Raw genomic sequence first — 19133 nt, forward strand, 5'->3', positions numbered from 1 at the left:
CCACTCATGCTGCATCATGAAATCTCCAGAACCGTAAAGCCTACAAACTTGAAATGTGGCACGTATTTTCCTCTTGGCTTCTAGGTGCTCGCTTAGAAAGGATTTTTTCAAAATGACTATCACAGCATTAGTATTTCTTATATTATTATTATTATTAACACGCTCTGATGCTAAGGAGTTAGATGTTCTACTCTACTTTTGCTCTATTTTACAACCTTTCTTGCCACAGTTGTTAAGGGAATCACTACAGTTAAGGTAGAAACACTTAGGTTAATAAGTGAATCTAGCTTTCCTGTTGATTTTGCTTGACAGAAGGTCATAATAGGTGATCACAGAGATACTGCAATTGTCATAAATATGAATCACTTGCCAAGTGTCTGAATTTTGATCACGTGACCATGGGGATGCTGCAATGGTCGTAAGTGTGAAAAACAGTAATGGGTCACTTTTTTTCCTATGCTGCTGTAACTTTGAACGGTCGCTAAATGAAACATTGTAAATCAAGTATCTGTAAAAGTATAATGAGAAGTTTTCTTAAATGTGCAAGTTAGCCCTATCCAGTGTTGGATAAATTGGGCAAAGTTGATAAATGCAACTGATAGAAATCATTCCTTGCTATCGTACTCAACTACCGTGTTTCCCTGAAAATAAAACAGGGTCTTATTTTCTTCCCCCCCCGCCCCTCCACACACATTTTGCTTGGTCCTTATCGGTGGTGGGGCTTATTGGTTTGGGGTTGCCGGGTGGCTGCTCTCTTGCGAGCAGGTGCCTGAAGAGCCAGGCACAGCCTCGGGGGCAAACGGCTGTGTTGCGCTGTTGCAGCAGCACCACAAAGCCGCCATGAAGTGACCATGCTCAGCAGCCGCCCGGCAACGCCCCTTTCCAGCCGGGCAAAGTGCCACTCACCGACCCAGTAATATCCCAAAGGCGCTAAGCTGCGTGGTGCTCTGCCCGGCTGGAAACAGAGCACTTGTTCTGCCTCCAGCTCGTGTGCCTCCCAGCCTCACCATGCCCAGCTCTCCCTGCAGGGCTGGGCCAGGGCGACGCCGCTGCAGCCCCACTGCCGCCACCATGCTCCGAACATAACTGGCTTCCAAACTCCGGAAATCTGCTGCCGAGTCTTCCGGCAGTGGCTGCTCTGGGACTACGCTCTATGGTTGTGGGCTGACTGCAGGAAGACTCTTCCAACAGCCAGCCCACAACCATAGAGCGTAGTCCCAGAGCGGCTGCTGCCGGAAGACTCGGCAACGGATTTCTGGAGTTTGGAAGCCGGTTATGCTCAGAGCATGGCAGTGGCACCCTGGCCCAGCCCTACAGGGAGAGTTGGGCATGGTGAGGCTGGGAGGCATGCGAGCTGGAGGCAGGATAGTCCATGTTCTGGCAATCTGGTTGAAATGGCTTGTGGGTTCTTTTTTTTCTAGAGCTGAGAGTAACTGGCCCAATGTCATTCTGCTGGCTTCAGGGTCTAGAACAGGACTAAAATTTCCTGACCGTTAGAACAATTAATCAGTGGAACAGCTTGCCTCCAGAGGTTGTGAATGCCCCAATACTTGAAGTCTTTAAGAAGATGTTGGGTAGCCATTTGTCTGAAATGGTGTAGGGTTTCCTGCCTACGCAGGGGGTTGGACTAGAAGACTTCCAAGGTCCCTTCCAACTCTGTTCTATTCTATTCCAAAAAGTAGGCTGATGTGATAATCCATGTTGAATGTTACATACTAATAAAGCTACAGGAAGTACAATACAATACAATAGCAGAGTTGGAAGAGACCTTGGAAGTCTTCTAGTCCAACCCTCTGCCTAGGCAGGAAATCCTATCCCATTTCAGACAAATGGCTATCCAACATCTTCTTAAAGACTTAAAGAAGTAAGTCATCTTACCCTCATCCCACGTGGGCCTCCTCTTTCTCTTGGAATGCATCTTAATGGGAAATTATCAAAACCAAGAGTCAAGTGATTAAAATTGCAACTGTACATTTAATTCTATGGAGTAGTCAACAGCCAGGACTTGGTAAACAGACTTGCTGAGTCAGACTTTTATGTAGATGTTTGTTTAAAAGATTTATAAAGCTGCCACTCTCCCAGTTTAAGTGGCACACACCAATAAAAATCAAAGAGGAAATCACGATCAAAGAGGAAAATACTGTACAGCACCAAAATAAATGGCACTTAATCGAGGCTGCTAATAATAACATATAGTCTCACTGCAGAACTGGCTTATATACCATCCTGGTCTTGGATGGGAGAGAAGCCGGGTGTTTTATGTCTCTCTGTGAGACCGCTAGAGTCCAGCTATCTTGGTCAGTGATGAGGAGGAGCACTTCAAAGGGCAGATTTGACAACGAGGAAAACACATGTTTTAAGCCACCTTTGGAGGTGTTGCTTGGAGGATGCCAACCCCAGTGCCACGGATAGCTTTATGGGTGATAACTTGCTGGGAGTCATGTGGCATACGCTATACAATTCATAAATTATTATTGGTTGGTCGCACACAGATTTGGCTTTTTTAGAGGTTTAGAGGTTTTAGAGGTTTTATTTGCATTTGTAGGCCGCCCTTTTCCCTGAGGGGACTCAGGGCGGCTCACAGAAAACCAGGGAAAGGGGAAATACAACATTGAGACAACAACACATAATAAAATAATGAGCAACATGCATACAACATTCGGGCGGGGTAGAAATCCTTATCCCCAGGCCTGACGGGCGAGCCAGTTCTTCAAGGCAGTGCGGAAGGCCTGGACGGTGGAGAGGGTACGAATCTCCACGGGGAGCTCGTTCCAAAGGGTCGGGGCTACTGCTGAGAAGGCCCTCCTCCTTGTGGTTGCCAGCCGACACTGGCTGGCCGATGGAATGCGGAGGAGGCCTAATCTATGGGATCTTATAGGTCGTAGGGAGGTAATTGGCAGAAGGCGGTCTCTCAAGTATCCAGATCCACTGCCATGTTGGGCTTTATGGGTGATCAATAGCACCTTGAAGCGCATCCGGAGATCGACAGGTAGCCAGCGCAACTCGCGGAGGATAGGTGTAATGCGGGTGAATCGGGGTGCACCCGCAATCACTCGCGCGGCTGCGTTCTGTACTAGCTGAAGTCGCCGGATGCTCCTCAAGGGCAGCCCCATGTAGAGCACGTTGCAGTATTCCAGCCTAGAGGTCACAAGGGCCCGAGTGACTGTTGTGAGGGCCTCCCGGTTCAGGTAGGGTCGCAACTGGCGCACCAGGCGTACCTGGGCGAATGCCCCCCTGGTCACAGCCGCTATATGATGGTCGAATGACAGCTGTGGATCCAGGAGGACTCCCAAGTTGCGGACCCTCTCTGAGGGGTGTAAAATTTGACCCCCCAGCCTGAGTGTTGGATTATTGGCCAAATCTTTGGGAGGAAAACACAACAGCCACTCGGTCTTTTCCGGGTTGAGCACAAGCTTGTTAATCCTCATCCAGTCCATGACGGCTTCAAGCCCCCGGTCCATCACGTCAACCGCTTCATTGATTTGGCACGGGGCGGACAGATACAATTGAGTATCGTCCGCATATTGATGGTATCTGATCCCGTGCCTACGGATGATCTCTCCCAGCGGTTTCATGTAGATGTTAAATAGTAGGGGGGATAAGACCGAACCCTGCGGCACCCCATATTTTAGGGGCCTTGGGGACGATCTCTGCCCTCCCACTAACACTGACTGCGACCTGTCCGAGAGGTAGGAGGAGAACCACCGTAACACGGTGCCCCCCACTCCCACCTCCCGCAGTCGTCGCAGAAGGATACCATGGTCGATGGTATCGAAAGCCGCTGAGAGGTCAAGGAGGACCAGGATGGAGGGATGTCCTTCATCTCTGGCTCTCCAAAGATCATCCATCAATGCGACCAAAGCGGTTTCCGTGCTGTAACCGGGTCTGAAGCCTGACTGGAAGGGGTCTAGATAGTCTGCTTCCTCCAAGGACCGTTGGAGCTGGAAGGCCACCACCTTCTCAACAACCTTCCCCAGAAAGGGGAGGTTGGAGACCGGGCGATAGTTGTTAAGGACAGCTGGATCCAAGGATGGTTTCTTCAGGAGGGGTCTCACCACCGCCGCTTTCAGTGCGGCGGGGAAGTTCCCCTCCCGAAGGGAGGCGGTTACAACCGCCTGGATCCAGCCTCGTGTCACCTCACTGCAGTTAGAAACCAGCCATGAGGGACACGGATCCAGGACACAGGTGGAGGAACTCACAGCTCTCATGGCCTTGTCCACATCCCCGGGGGTAACCTCCTGAAACTCAACCCAGAGCTGTTCTACTTGGTCCCCCTGTGCCTCGGCTGGAACTGCAGGTGTGGAGTCCAAGTCCGTCCGAAACCGAGCAATTTTGTCCGCTAAGAATTTTTGTCCACCTATCGGGCCCTTTCCTGGTTTAGATGAATGTTGCTCTTTAAGTAAGTAAATAAATAAATACTACCACAAGGATCTTACACCTGGACGTTTACACTGACTGCCTGGAATCACAATGGAATCATAAAAGAAGGAAGGCCAGGAAGAGCCACAAATTGCATATCAGAGAGGAACCGCAATCCTACTCAGAGCCAGCATGAAAGAACCTAAGTTGCACAGCCATTCAGTCTTGAGTGGAGTGGAATAGAATAGAATAGTTGAAAGGGACCTTGGAGGTCTTCTAGTCCAACCCCCCTGCTTAGGCAGAAAGCCCTAGACCCATGATGGCTAACCTATGGCACAGGTGCCACTCAGAGCCCTCTCTTGCGGGCACATGAGCTATCGTCCCAGCCTAGCTCCACCGCGCCTCCTGCCGGTCAGCTGATTTTCAGGTCTCCGCCGCGCATGTGCAGGGCACATGTGGGAGACGTGCATGCATGCGAGAGGTGGGGGAGCGCCTGGGGGGTGCACCCACCCGCAGCCCATTTTTGGTGCCAGGAGGCTGCAGGGAGGCCTACTAGGCCTAAAATTGGGGGGGGGGTGCATGCGTTGGTCGGGTTGCACTTGGGGGTCACAGGCACATGCTCAGGGGATGAGTGTGAATGAGGGGGGCGCATTGCATTGTGGATGTGGGCACACACACTTTTATCACGCAACAACAAAAAGGTTCGCCGTCAGTGCCCTACACCACTTCAGACAAATGGCTATCCAACATCTTCTTAAAGACTTCCAGTGTTGAAGCAATCACAACTTCTGGAGGCAAATTCTGTTCCACTGATTAATTGTTCTAACTGTCAGGAAATTTCTCCTCAGTTGTAAGTTGCTTCTCTCCTTGATTAGTTTCCACCTAATATAGTTGACATAGAGGCACTAGGAGAAAAGTAAGACAGCATCTTTAGTTCAGTTTAGGCAAAGGAATATAACCGTATCATCAATATGAGCCATGGTGGTGCAGTGGTTAGAATGCAGTACAGGTAGTCCTCAACTTATGACCACAATTGAGCCCAAAATTTATGTTGTTAAGTGAGACATTTGTTAAGTGAGCTTGCTCCATTTTATGACCTTTCTTGCCACATTTATTAAGTGAATCACTGCGGTTCTTAAATTAGTAACACAGTTGTTAAGCGAATCTGGTTTTCCCCATTGACTTTGCTTGTCAGGAAGTCACTAAAGGAGATTGACTCCGGGATGCTGCAACCGTCGTAAATGTGAGTCCGTTGTCAAGCATCCGAATGTAAATCACATGACTGTGGGGAGGCTGCAACGGGTGTGAAATGTGAAAAATGGTCATAAATCACTTTTTCCACTGGCGTTGTAACTTTCAACCAGTCACTAAATGAACTGTTGTAAGTCAAGGACTACCTGTATTGCAGACTGCCAGGAGTTTGTTTTTCACAGGCTCAAGGTTGACTCAGCCTTCCATCCTTCCAAGGTCAGTAAAATGAGGACCCAGATTGTTGGGGGCAAGAGGCTGACTCTGTAAACTGCTTTAGAGAGAGCTGTAAAGCAGGGCTCTTCAACCTTGGCAGGGCTGGCTGAGGAACTCAGGGAGTTGAAGTCCACAAGTCTTAAAGTTGCCAAGGTTGGAGACCCCTGCTGTAAAGCCCTGTGAAGCAGTACTTAAGTCTAAGTTCTATTATTATTGCTATATGTTGATGTTATTTGATCCCATACCGCGTGAATGACCCTACAAATGGCTTCTTGGAGGTTTCAAGTGCAAAACACGGGGCCTAAACCAGCGTGACCTGACAAATGCGCACCTGACAAATGTGCGCCCGACAACAGCGCGCCGACAAAACCGCGCCGATAAAACCGCAACGTCGACAGCACACCCACAAAGGCGCGCCGACAGAAGCGCAATTAGGGTTAAGGTACGGGTAAGGGTTAGGGTTCTTACGTTTTCACATTGTTTGTTGATGGCGCGCTTCTATTGGCGCTCTTTTATCGGCGCGCCTATTTGGGCGCGATTTTGACATCGTGGTTTTCTCGCTGCGCTTTTGTCGTGAGTGCATTTGTCGGTGAACCCTAAATCAGAGATGGATTGCTCCCGGTTTGGTCCAGATCTGGCAAACCGGTAGTGGTGGCGGCAGGAAGCTCTGTCTACCCGCCTGGATGCTTCTGCGCATGTGCAGAAGCGTCACGAGTGCATGCTCACGCACGAGCAAACTGGTAGTAAAAAAATTATAAACCCACCACTGACCCAAACACATTACACCAATACCAAATGGTTTTGCCTTTGGTAACCAAGCACAGTCTTCTGAACTGGCCTGGAAGGCCACCATGGTTTGTTGCTCAGTAATCTCCCCCCCCCACCTTTAGATGGAGCTACAAATGCCATTTCTCCTCCCCCCACCACTCTTTATAACTATTTTATTTTACTTAATACATTTCAGCAAGGTTCACTGCTCTTCCCCAGTCTCTCTTCTCTCTGGATTTGCTCTCTGCAAACGTAAAGCTGCCGTGCTTTTTGGCTCTGTACTCCTTAACATCCTGGAGAAATATGAAATCAGGTTTTATTTGAGTTGGAGGATTTGAAAATTTGTGTAGAATGTGGGGTGTTATTTTTAAGATCCATGAATTGGGAAGTACATTAAAATCCCTCTAATCAACTCCCTAATCCCTAATTGAGTGCAACAGCTGCAAATATAGTGGGTCCCAAAAAGAGAGTAGTTAAGTAAAAAAGAGACCATCACCTCTGGAAGCAATCTACTCTGCTGTTAGAAAAATCAAGATCCAGTCAAAAGATTGGCATGTGGAATTCCATGTTCTATCCCTGGAACTTTCTGGAACACTATCCAAGGCTTCCTGTTTTGGAAGAGTCACTTCCAAAGAAAATGATGGACCTTATTATCCCTGGAATGATCAAATTGGCACATTCCCAGAGTAAAATGAGGGAGACCCAAACTATATACCGTAACTAATGAAGATGTTCTTCTAGTTTATTTAAAATCTATTCATGATCTGGAACTGTTTTTAGAATAGCTTTACGCCTTCAGATGCTGGTGCTGCTAATATGCTTTTAACCGTCTCTGAAGCTTCTTGTGGGGATAGCACTGTTGACACGACACCATGTTAATTTCTGTAAAACGGAGTCTGGAAGAGTGGTGTATAGGATTGCTAATGAATGGCCTTCCCTGCTAATTCTAGACGGCCCCTTAGTGTTTGGAGGGGCTCCAGGAAATAAAACTGCAAATTGTTGTTGCTAAGTTTTCCCCTATTTTATGACCCTTTTTGACCCAGTTGTTAAGCAAATTGCTGCAGTTACAGTAATTACGCAAATCTGATTTTTCCCCCCATTGGCTTTGCTTGTCATAGGCCATCTGGAAAGGATTTAAATGGCAGTCACATGACCTCAGGACATTGTAAACTGTCATAAGTACATGCCAGTTGCCAAGTATCCCTGAATTTTGATCACTTGACCCATGGGGATGCTACAATGGTCATAAATGTGAAAAACCATCATTTTTTCAGTGCTGTTGTAACTTTGAACGGTCACTAAACAAATGGTTCTAAGTCGAGAACTCCCTGTACAACTCTGTATTGTGCAGTAACACTAATTACTAGAGTCGCCTCTAGGTGGAATGGGCGGCATACAAACCAGATAGATAGGTACGGTAGGTATTTAGGTAAGTAGATATTTTATAGCATCTAGCTCCAAACTCTTTGGTTCCTTATTTAGTGGACAAGTTTACTACAACATCTATAGAATTCTTCCAAAGGGACACAAAGATTATTCAGAAATCTTTCCAAGAAATAACTGATATAGGAATTGCATAGCTCCTTTATTTATAGCACAGGTGTCAAACTCACTGAGTCACATTTTGCGATGTTTTCCCCATTCACGGAGCTGGGGTGGGCGTGGCCTGCGTGTAACAGTTTGATATCCCTGATCTATAGGAAGGAAGTGTCATTTACAGCTCAGTCATGGAACTAATAGATAACATATTGAACAGAACAGAATTACATTGTTGGAAGGGACCTTGTAGGTCTTCTAGGCCAGCAGTCACCAACTGGTGGTCCATGAGAAAGTTTTGGTGGTCCGCAGAAAAATTATTTGCATTTTTTATATTGCACTAAATCAGAGGTCCTGAAACTACGGCCCCTGAGCTGGATAAGTGCAATGAACATTTGTGTTGCTGCAGAGGGTCTCGCTCTTTGGGGTCTTTTTGTGCGGGTCAGAGGGGGAAACAAATTCCGACTTGGGGTCTCCTTCAGCCTCCTGGTGTGGGGCTTTGGGCGAAGTCTGGAGGGAAGCGCCGGTGGTGACAAAGAGCCAGAGGGCCTCATTCCAGTGGGACTGCATCATGGTCTGGAACTGGCTGATCATTTCAGCCCGCTGAGCATCCTGGCCTTGCACTCCCGCAGGTCTTCTCTCTGCTTGGAAAGCCTATGCTCAGTGAGGTGCTTCTGCTGAGCCTCCTTCTCCGTCAGATCCAATTTGAACAGCTAGCTGTTTTGCCAACTCTTTCTCATGGTGGCTGCTTAGCTCCAACAACTGCTTCCTGTTGGGGCCCTAAGAGCCCGGGTGGGCAGACGAGGAGTGGCTGGGAGGGTAAGGGTAAGTAGAGGCTGGTGAGGTGCCCCTTGTCGTGAGTGACATTGAGTTGGCCATGCCCACCCAGTCATATGACCACCTAGCCATGCCCAGCCAGCCAGTCATTAGGCAGATCATATTAGTGGTCCCCGGATTTAACATTATTAATTTAGTGGTCCCTGATTAACAGGTGAGCCCCGTTCTAGGCCAAGGCCCTGCTCAGGTAGGAAACCCTATACCATTTCAGACAAATAATTGTCAGGAGAAGAGAAGATAGAGCTCAAAATCATCAAGAATTCCAGCCTCTTAAAACTTCCAGGAATGGAGAATCGACAGCCTTTGCTAAAAGGATTGTTCCATTGTTGTGAAGAATCTGCCATCAAGAAGTTTTCCCCTGACATAAGCAGAAAAATCCTGCGAATGCCAAGTGTGCTGGTCTCTCTATAAAAATTGCACTTACTCGCTCCACGTTTGGTGGACAAGTTGAGGTGGGAGACAGTGCCACTTTGATGCTATTTGTGAGGTGTGCGGTCTTGAAAAGATTGCTGGTTGATCCACTTCTCAAAAGGCCTGCCCTAGAGATTTCAGCATGAGGCAAGCGTCAACTTCTCTTCAGCTGCCCCTGTTTTTCGGGAAAAGTGTTGAGAAAGCGAAGGTGTGACAACCGCAAAGGGACTTTGAAAGGCCCCGCTTCTCTTAAGAAGACACGATAAGAAACGATGTGGGTTTTTTTCTCCCTCTCCATGCTGGAGAGTTGCTATCAGATCAGTAGATAATCCTTGGCACGTGACAGCTCCTTATATTACCCTCATATTTTTCTACCCCATAAATTTAATGCCACATTTTATTACCCCATTCAAGATTCTGTTCCACTTGGCTACATATTCCTTCTTTACTTCACGGACTGTTTTTTGAAAGGCATTTTTCCATTCTTTTCTCTCTCTCTCTCTTTTTTTTTTTAATATCTGGATGCTGGGTGGGCAAGAGAGGATGAATAATTTAAATGCAAAGTCTTCCCAGGATTGCAGATGTCTTCTTTTTCATTGTTTTTTTCATTTTTTTTTTTGTCTGCACCAAATAATGCTCTCTCTTCTACAGCCTCTCACCCAGGGTTAATTAGAATACCACAGCCTTCCATCCGCTGTGAAAAGAGTGCAAATGTTATTTTTATAACAGCAATATTTAGAGTGCTTTCAAATTCAGATCCGTCCTGGGTGAACAATAGGTAATGAAAACGTTGCCATGCTTCCTTTCAACCTCTTTGAGCATGTTGTGATTGAATACTTCAAGTATGTTCTAATTGGGGAAGAAATTGGGGAGTGGCCATCCTCCGAGGCTCTCTGTGCTTGCTCTTCCTCCTGTTACACCCCAAACTTTTAGAATTAAGACACTATATCTCTTGCTTTGTTAGCACAATGATAGCTAGTCCTTGACTTACAACTTGCAATTGAGCCCAAAATTTCTGGCCTCAAGCACAAAGACAGTTGTTAAGTGTAGTTTTACCCCATTTTACAATTTTTTTAACCACAATTATTAAGCGAATCATTGCAGGTGTTAAGTTAGTAACACAGTCATTAAGGTACTAACACAGTTGTTCAGTGAATCTGGCCTCCCCATTGAGTTTGCTTGTCAGAAGGTCACAAAAGGTGATCACATGACTCTGGGACACTGCAACGGCAACAAACACATGTCAGTTGCCCAGCGTCCAAATTTGGGTCAGGTAACTATGAGAACGCTGCAACGGTCATCAGTGTGAAAAACAGCCATAAGAAAAACAGTTATAACAGTCATATGTCATAAGATACTTTTTTCAGTGCTATTGGTCACTAAATGAATGGTTGTAAGTCGAGGGCTACCTGTACTACAAGACTTGTGGTTAACATCCCTGTAATGTCCACTTCAAACTACCAGCTATATTTTATTAAATGTATATGCCATTCATTTCACTGTCAGAGACAAAGACATCACCCTGCCAACAAAAGTGTGTCTAGCCAAGGCTGTGGTTTTCCCAGTTGCAATGGATGGCTGTGAAAGTTGGACCGTAAGAAAGGCTGAGCAACAGAGAATGGAGTCCTTTGAACTATGGTGCTGGAGAAGACTCCGCGAGTCCCTTGGACTGCATGGCGATCCAACCGGTCAGTCCTAGAGGAGATCAACCCTGACTGCTCTTTAGAAGGCCAGATCCTGAAGAAGAAACTCAAAGACTTTGGCCACCGAATGAGAAGGAAGGACTCACTGGAGAAGAGCCTCATGCTGGGAACGATGGAGGGCAAAAGAAGAAGGGGACGACAGAGAATGAGGTAGTTGGATGGAGTCACCGAAGCAGTAGGCATGAGTTTAAATGGACTCCAGAGGATGGTAGAGGACAGGAAGGCCTGGAGGAACGTTGTCCATAGGGTCGTGATGGGTCAGACACAATTTCGCAACTAACAACAACAGCTCACTGTCAAGCAAATTCTGGGTGGCTTACAACAGTATAAAAATACAATATAGAAACAATTAGAACATGAAAAGCCTTCAGCATTAAGAATTAAAACATTTAAAATGAACTAAGGCTAGATAAAAGAGGCCAATACAAAAACAGAATGGAATTGGAATCTTGTAATCTATTAACCACCTCCAAAGGGGGATGCTTCCATTAGGCCAGGTTTTCGGGCCCTTTCGGAAGGCCAAGCAGGTGGGGGGGCAGATCTCACCTCGAGGGGCACAAAGTTTCATGTAGCCACAGCGGAAGAGACAAAGGCCACTCTTTTGAAGAAAGCAAAGTTTGACTCAGCCTTCCATCCTTCTGAGGTTGATACAATGAGGACCCAGAATGTTGGGGGCAATATGTTGACTCTGTAAACTGCTTAGAGAGGGTTGTAAAGCACTACGAAGCTGTATATAAGTGCTATTGCTAATTTGGACAGGGAGGACCACTGGTATGAAAGAGGCGTCAAAGAGGCTGTCTATGTCAAAATTGAGCAGCCATCTCAACAGAGGGGGAGGAATACAACATCATCTATCTCCAATCTGCAACACAGTCCTTTCAACAGTTCCAAGAACTATTTGCACTACTCAGCTGACCCAGAGGACATAGATAAATCTCCAAGTGGCCTCAAGGACTCTTTAAAAGAATAGAAATGACCAGCTGTCTGCAAGGAGTATAAATCCTTCCATTCCCCCACCATCCAGTCAGAACTGAAGAAGCTTCTTAGATGAGAAGCAAAATGTCTTCAAAGAAAAAAACCAGAAAGTCCAGTGGCCACTTGAAAAAGCATCCTTGAGGCCACCATGACCTTGATGACTGAGAGTCTCCATAGACATGGCAGAAAAGGCTCTTCTGGACTTTGCCAACCAAATTATTTTGGCTGGTAGGGTCCAAAATACACCTCTTCTGCCAGAGTGGGTGGGGCAGACTAATCCCATTGGGGCGAGACGGATCCTTATGCCATAAAAGGGAAAACCCAACACCTTAAATTGGACCTGGAAGCAAACCAGCAACCAGGGCAGTTTATTGACTTAATCATAACTTACTATCTGGCACAACCCACGCGATTCCAAAACCAGAACAAAACAAAGCATTTATTTATTTAAAGCATTTTTTTTTTTGTATTCTGTACTCTGCCTGCAATGGCTCTCAGAGCATCTTATGCAAGATTGAGACCACTTAGGATTGTTTGTTTCCTTTTGTTTGTCTACGAAGCATTTTTGTGTTCTGTGGGCTAATCAAGAAGAGAAGCAACTTAGACCCAAGGAGAAATTTCCTGCTAGTGTAACAATTAACAATTAATTTACCACTTGCCTCCAGAAGTCATAAATGTTCCAGCACTGGAATTTCTAAAGAAGAGATTGGATAACCATTTGTCTGAAATGGTATAGGTTTTCCTGCCTGAGCAGGGGGTTGGACTAGAAGACCTCCAAGGTCCCTTCCAACTCTGTTATTCTATTCTAAGGAGGGAGATGGAGTTAAACAGGTTTCTTTTCCCTGGCTTCAGACTTTATATCAGCCTATATGGAGGTGTTCCTTTGCAAAGATTAGCTGTCCCGTGATTCTTTGTTTCCATGCAACACCCCGGTTCATGTTTTAAGGAAGCCTGCAAACAAGGTGCAGAATAATGCCCTTCGTACCATTCTTTGACAGCTCTCTCTCTGACAAGGTCGTCTCTTTTGTCGTCTTCAGAGCTTTAGAAGAAGCCCATCCATCCTGAACCAGATGCATCAGAGGGGGGAGGGGAGGTGGTCCTACTCTACCAACCTTCTCATTTTTTTGCAACTGAGACAAGACTTCCCCACTTTCCTTTGGCAAAACTCAGGCTATCGTGTGTTTCCTTTGGAACATAGAATCATAGTCCTGATAAAGGAGAATATTTGCAGCTGAGGGTTGAAATGAGGGATCCTTGGTGCTCTCTGAGCTTGTTTGTTTTCTTGCAGGCGTTTCATTACCCAAACGAGGTAACACCATCATGTTACCTCGTTTGGGTAATGAAACATCTGTAAGAAAACAAACAAGCTCAGAAAGCGCTCGCAGCTTGCCTTTGGAAGTTGTGGGAGCTTCATCCCTGGAGGCTCTCAATAAGAGTTTGGACTGCCATTGGTCAGAAATGGTGTAGAGTCTCCTGCTTGGGCGGGGGGGTTGGACTAGATGACCTACAAGGTCCCTTTTAAACTCTGGTAATCTGTAATTGTAGGGTTGGAAGGGATTAGGAGGTCTTCTAGTCCAACCCCCTGCTTTCTTTACTTGCTTCCATATGGCTGCATCAGAAGGAGCCTGCCTCTCCTTACTCTTTAGCTGGAAGCAGTTGCGATCATTAAATTCTGGAATAGGTGGAAACCTGGAAACTATTGTTGGACGGTCGAAGGCTATAGCTCAGTGATGGCAAACCTTTTCGGCACCGAATACCCCAAACTGGACCGTGCGGGTGCGCACAAGCCCCAGAAACTCGAAGACCAGGTGCATGCGCATGCTGGCCAGCTGGTGTTCGCACATACTGGAGCACAGGAAACCCGAAGACCAGGTGGCCGCCACACGCAGGCGCACCAGCCAGCTAGTCCAGGTTTCCGGGCCTGTGGCGCATACAAAGATCAGCTGTCCAGCGCACAGCGGAAACCAGAAGAGCAGCTGGTGACGGTGCGTGCTCCGTTAGAGAGGGCTCTGCGTGCCACCTCTGACATGCGTGCCATGGATTCGCCATCACGGCTATAGGTCTAACACCTCATCTTCTGAAAGGTTCATAGAAGGCAGTGTCTCCAGAACACTGCTGTAGCCGGAGGCATTAGAGGATTTTCTCTTGGCTCTCCTTTCTCATTTCTACCTTTGGATTATGTCTGCTAAATTGTTAGTCATTGTTTTAAGCTGAGCCACTTGAAGCGATTTCTACCTGGAAGGAAGCTGCTCAGGTAAAAAAAGTAGCAGGTGGCAAGACCACTCTCATTAATTTCCCTATTGCCACATTGTCTTTATGGCTGTGATTCCTTCAATTAATTGTTAGCACAAACCGTGGTTTGCAAAGAATAAGAGCTTTGCAGTCAGAATATTATGATTCGAAGTAGCTCGTCAGTCAAAAAAAAAAAAAGGCTTTGTCTGCAGCTATAACAGAACCAGAGTTAAACCTCATTAGCATTCGAGTGGCCTGATTTTGGAAAGGAAAAGAGTTGTAAGAGTTCAAAAGCTTCTCTTTTTTTCTGTGTGGATATGGTTGTACATGAGTTAACCTTTCCAGTCGGATCAGGATGTTGGTTAGCACTCGTAATACAAAGTACAGGGAATTTATCGGAGGTTCTTAAATGAAAAACTCAGCCATGAGAATGAGCTTGCTGTCCATCATCTTGTTGTTCCTTTGCAGGTCACAACAGGTCTCAGGCAAATAAATCAGTCCACAAATAGTTTCATCCCTATAACAGCAATCTCACTATTTGAAGAGATAAAATTTGGAGAAAAGACTATATATCATACCGGCCCTCAAACTGACCTTCCCACAAAAGTAAATCAGTGTCGAAAGTTCCTGAAAAGCCAATTACTATACAGTGCTGTATTGCAGATTAATATGTAATGCAGCAGACACTGATTATGTTGGATAGCTACAGCTTTCCACTCAATTTACCCAAACGGGGCCTGAAAGCAAGTTTCCTTGTGTTTAATTTGTTATTTAACAAAAATAATAAACAAGTGTTTGGATTTTTCAGATTTTTTGTCAGGCTCCATGTAAAATGGGACAGTAAAGGGTTTCAGTGATATCCCCAGGGACTGTCAAAGCTGCTGTGACTGTCTCCTGTCATGCAAGGATCCTCTCTTGCAAAGTAGGTCGGAGAGATGACATCCACACAGTTACTTCCAAATCTGACCACGATCATTTTATGGCCTGTTAAATCAACCAGGGGTGAAATGCTATGGTTCTCTCAGGCTGGTTCGCCCAAACCGGTAGTAAAAAATGCTTTTAAAAAGTTTTTTAAAAGTTCCAATGATCAGCCGTGCAACAATCAGCCATGCCGCGTGATCGGCAGAACTTTTAAAAAACTTTTAAAAGCATTTTTAAACTACTGGTTCTCTTGAACCAGTAGTAAAAAAAAATGCTTTAAAAAGTTTAAAAATACCAACAATCAGCTATGCGACAATCAGCTGTGTCGCACAATTTATATTTCCTAGAAAACAGGAAATCCTGCTTTCTAGTGAATCTAAATCACACGGCACAGCTGTTTCCCCCCCACGTTCTACTTACCTTTGCAGACTCAGAAAAGGCTTCTTAGCACCTGAAATGCACCTGTTCGTGGAAACGAATCAGTAGCAGACTTAAGAGCATTTCACTTCTGCAATTGACCCTATTAGGTACATTGCTACGATAAGTTTTGTTGCTTTCTGTAACTGCATGCTTGTTCATGCTAGGCAACCTGTGAGTCACTGTGTTGTGGCCCATAGGCTGCCAGTAAAGCTAGCAGCAGAGTCAGAGGAGGATGGGGTGGAGGGAGAACCTGGGGCAGCTTCAGAGCTGGGGCCTTCTGTCCTCCCCCAGGTAGAGAGGCAGCTTTCTTCGGGGCCTGAGCTAAATGAGGAGGAGGAATAGATGGGGCCCATCCCAGATGGTATGTGCAGAGGGGAAAGGAGAGGAGAGCAAAGGAGAATAATCAGCTGGCTCTCAGGGAAAAGCAGACATGGACACTAGCCAGCCTCTCCCTGGCTGGGAAATAAATAGGGGTTTGGGAGTGGCCAGTTGTCATAGACAACCATTTGTTTTCTAGTATACAGCAAACTTGGATTCCTTGGCCAGAACTAGGTTTGTTAGGACTGTTTGGTTTTTGTATATCCACATGAATAAAAGACTTGCTGCCTGCCCTGTTTTGAAAAAGGGGTTGTTTTACTTGCCGAGTAAGCAGCTTACTCATGGTGGCTCAGTGGCTAAGACGCTGAGCTTGTCGATCAGAAAGGTTGGCAGTTTGGCGGTTCGAATCCCTAGTGCCGGGTAATGGAATGAGCTCCCGTTACTTGTCCCCACTGCTGCCAACTTAGCAGTTCAAAAGCATGTAACAGTGCAAGTAGAAAAACAGGAACCATCTTTGGTGGGAAGGTAAAATAGCGTTCCGTGTGCCTTCGGCGTTTAGTCATGCTGGCCACATGACCACGGAGACGTCTTTGGACAGCGTGGCTCTTCGGCTTTGAAACGGAGATGAGCACCGCCCCCTAGAGTCAGGAACAACTAGCACATATGTGCGAGGGGAACCATTACCTTTACCTTTAAAGCTTATTACATGTGAAGACTGGGTCAGAACACACTGGTCTTCTTTTCAGAAATATTTCCTTACTGGATTCCACAGTGCCTTCAAAAAAGCAGAGCTTCTAATGTATTGCCTTCCCTGGAAAAGTTTTTTTTTTTTTTTTAAATCTGGCTTTTCCCCCAAGGCCTGGGAGAAGGCCAGAAAAATGCATGTTAGAAGTTTGATTTGGTGCCAGGTTTTTGTTGTTTTAAGGGAAACACAGAAAACTGATGGCAGGGAAAGACCCAGTGGTCCATTTAGCCTGCCCTTTGAGCTTTTGTTTTTGTTTTCTTTTTAATTAATTAACTAATTAATTTTAATTATTAATTTTATGGTCCAGAGCACAGTCAGCCAGATATTCAGGCTGGATTTGACATTTCTGTCTGCCCTTTGTGTCTTTCCCAAAGACCTGTGATTGGCAGATATGGATGTTTGATGGTGTTACAGATGTATTATTTATTTTACTATTGTTTATTTGTTTGTTTAGTTTTGTGGGATGATGGACCTGTGTTTATCCCAAGCATGTTTAAATTCAGGTACTGATGTTTGACCCACTACCTCCTCTGGGATTTGCTTCCAACTTTCCACTATTCTTTCTGTGAAGTAAAAGTTCCTAACATTACTGTTAATGTTTTATTAATCAGTCATTTTATAGTTTTGATATGATTTTATATGTTAACTTTTGATTGGGAGCCATCCAAAGTTAAGCTGAAAGATGGGCAGCTATATAAATGTTTTAAATAAAAATTTTTTGGAGAATATTCAGAGGTGTCTGTGCCTTGAAGACAACCCATGTTGAGCAGTCTGTTTCCTCACTAGATTCCTCAAAGCCTTCAGCACTGGCAGAGCTTCTAATATACCGACTTCACTGGAAAAATTCTTTAAAATTTTGGGATATATCCAGAGATGTCTCTGCCTTGAAAACAGCCATGTGTTTATCTATCTATCTATCTATCTATCTATCTATCTATCTATCTATCTATCTATCTATCTATCTATCTATCTATCTATCTATCTACCTACCTACCTACCTACCTACCTACCTACCTACCTACCTACCTACCCACCCACCCACCCACCCACCCACCCACCTATCTATCTATCTATCTGTCATCTATCGTGTTTCCCCGAAAATAAGCCAGGGTCTTATTTTCTTTTGAGCTCCAAAATAAGCACTTGGCCTTATTTTCGAGGAGGTCTTACTATTTTGAAGTGCAGGAGACGGTGAGCGTGGTCATCTCATGGCTGCTGCTGTGTTGCAATATTTTCAGGGAGGGCTTATTTTCAGGGGAGGGCTTATTTTACTGCAAGCACTCAAAAGTCCAATTGGGCTTATTATCCGGGCAGGGCTTATTTTTGGGAAAACAGGTTGTCTGTCTGTCTATCTATATCTATCTATCTATCTATCTATCTATCTATCTATCTATCTATTTATCATCTATCTATCTATTTATCTTTTATTTACACACACACGTCAGCACAGAAAATGTTAATATGACATTTTGTGTTATCTTACTTTTTTTGTGATCATTTTTATGTTATAAAATATTTTATAAAATTTGCCGAATTTCAAGTCCACTTGAGTCATGGGCCGCGGATTTTGGATGCATTCTGTAGGTTAGCCCTTTTGAGGTACTTTCGGTTGAAATACTTTTGCCCTCTGGTGCAAAATTCCACGCGGTTAAATGTTACGGAATCAGAATTGTAGAGATACCTGTCCACTTTCAGGAGAAGTTCTATTTCATCTCTTTATTTCTACTACTGCTCTTTTTTCTTTTTTTTTTGCTGCAGGTATCTAGTGGGAATCTACTTGCTATTCTGAATCGACATTATCAGGACTTAAGCTGCCTGGCCTTCACAGACGATAGCAGCCATTTTCTCTCTGGAGCCAAAGACAGTCTTGTCATAGTCTGGAGCCTGTACAGGTATGAATTGAAATGGCCTCCCAATTTCCCGATTCTGCCCACGAGAACAGCACCACTGCATTTACCAGTGCTCCAGCATGAGAATATTATTTTGGGTACCAACTTTTTAACATATTGAGAGTGTCCTGAGCTTTAGAGGAGGTATGTTCCACTTTTATGCAGAAAGAAATTCTTTTGTATTATCTTCACAAATATGCCCAGCCAAACAATGTCCTAGTTAAGCTTTAAATTAAATTACTTTTAATTATAGACTATTTAATTATTAATATTTGTTTTGAAGAAGTACCTTTAAGTTTGGATTCATCACATCACATCACATCACATCACATTCTCTCCTTGGTAGTTTAAACAATAAGGCCACGTATAGTTTGATCTATAAACTTAGCAGAATTAAAAAAGTTTTGCAAAAGGACAAGAATGCCTTCTTTATACTGATATTTAGGGAGAGAGTTATGGGCCAGGATTTAGGAGTTACCTCTACAGAATCCTCTCTTTAGTTAGCATCCTCCGTGGCATGTGTCATAGATAAAAGTAAGGCTGCTTGCTTAAGCT

General features: G+C 45.1%; 1 protein-coding gene across 1 annotated transcript in view; it reads left to right on the forward strand.

The window, feature by feature from the left end:
• WDR18 (WD repeat domain 18) overlaps positions 1-19133 on the forward strand; it is an 84836-nt gene that overhangs the window by 15123 nt on the left and 50580 nt on the right. Inside the window, exon 3 of the mRNA XM_032213133.1 lies at positions 18448-18581. Coding sequence (XP_032069024.1) covers positions 18448-18581 — 134 coding nt within the window. The remainder of the gene's footprint in view (positions 1-18447; positions 18582-19133) is intronic.

This window comes from Thamnophis elegans, chromosome 1 (assembly GCF_009769535.1).
Source record: "Thamnophis elegans isolate rThaEle1 chromosome 1, rThaEle1.pri, whole genome shotgun sequence".
Classification (NCBI taxonomy): domain Eukaryota; kingdom Metazoa; phylum Chordata; class Lepidosauria; order Squamata; family Colubridae; genus Thamnophis; species Thamnophis elegans.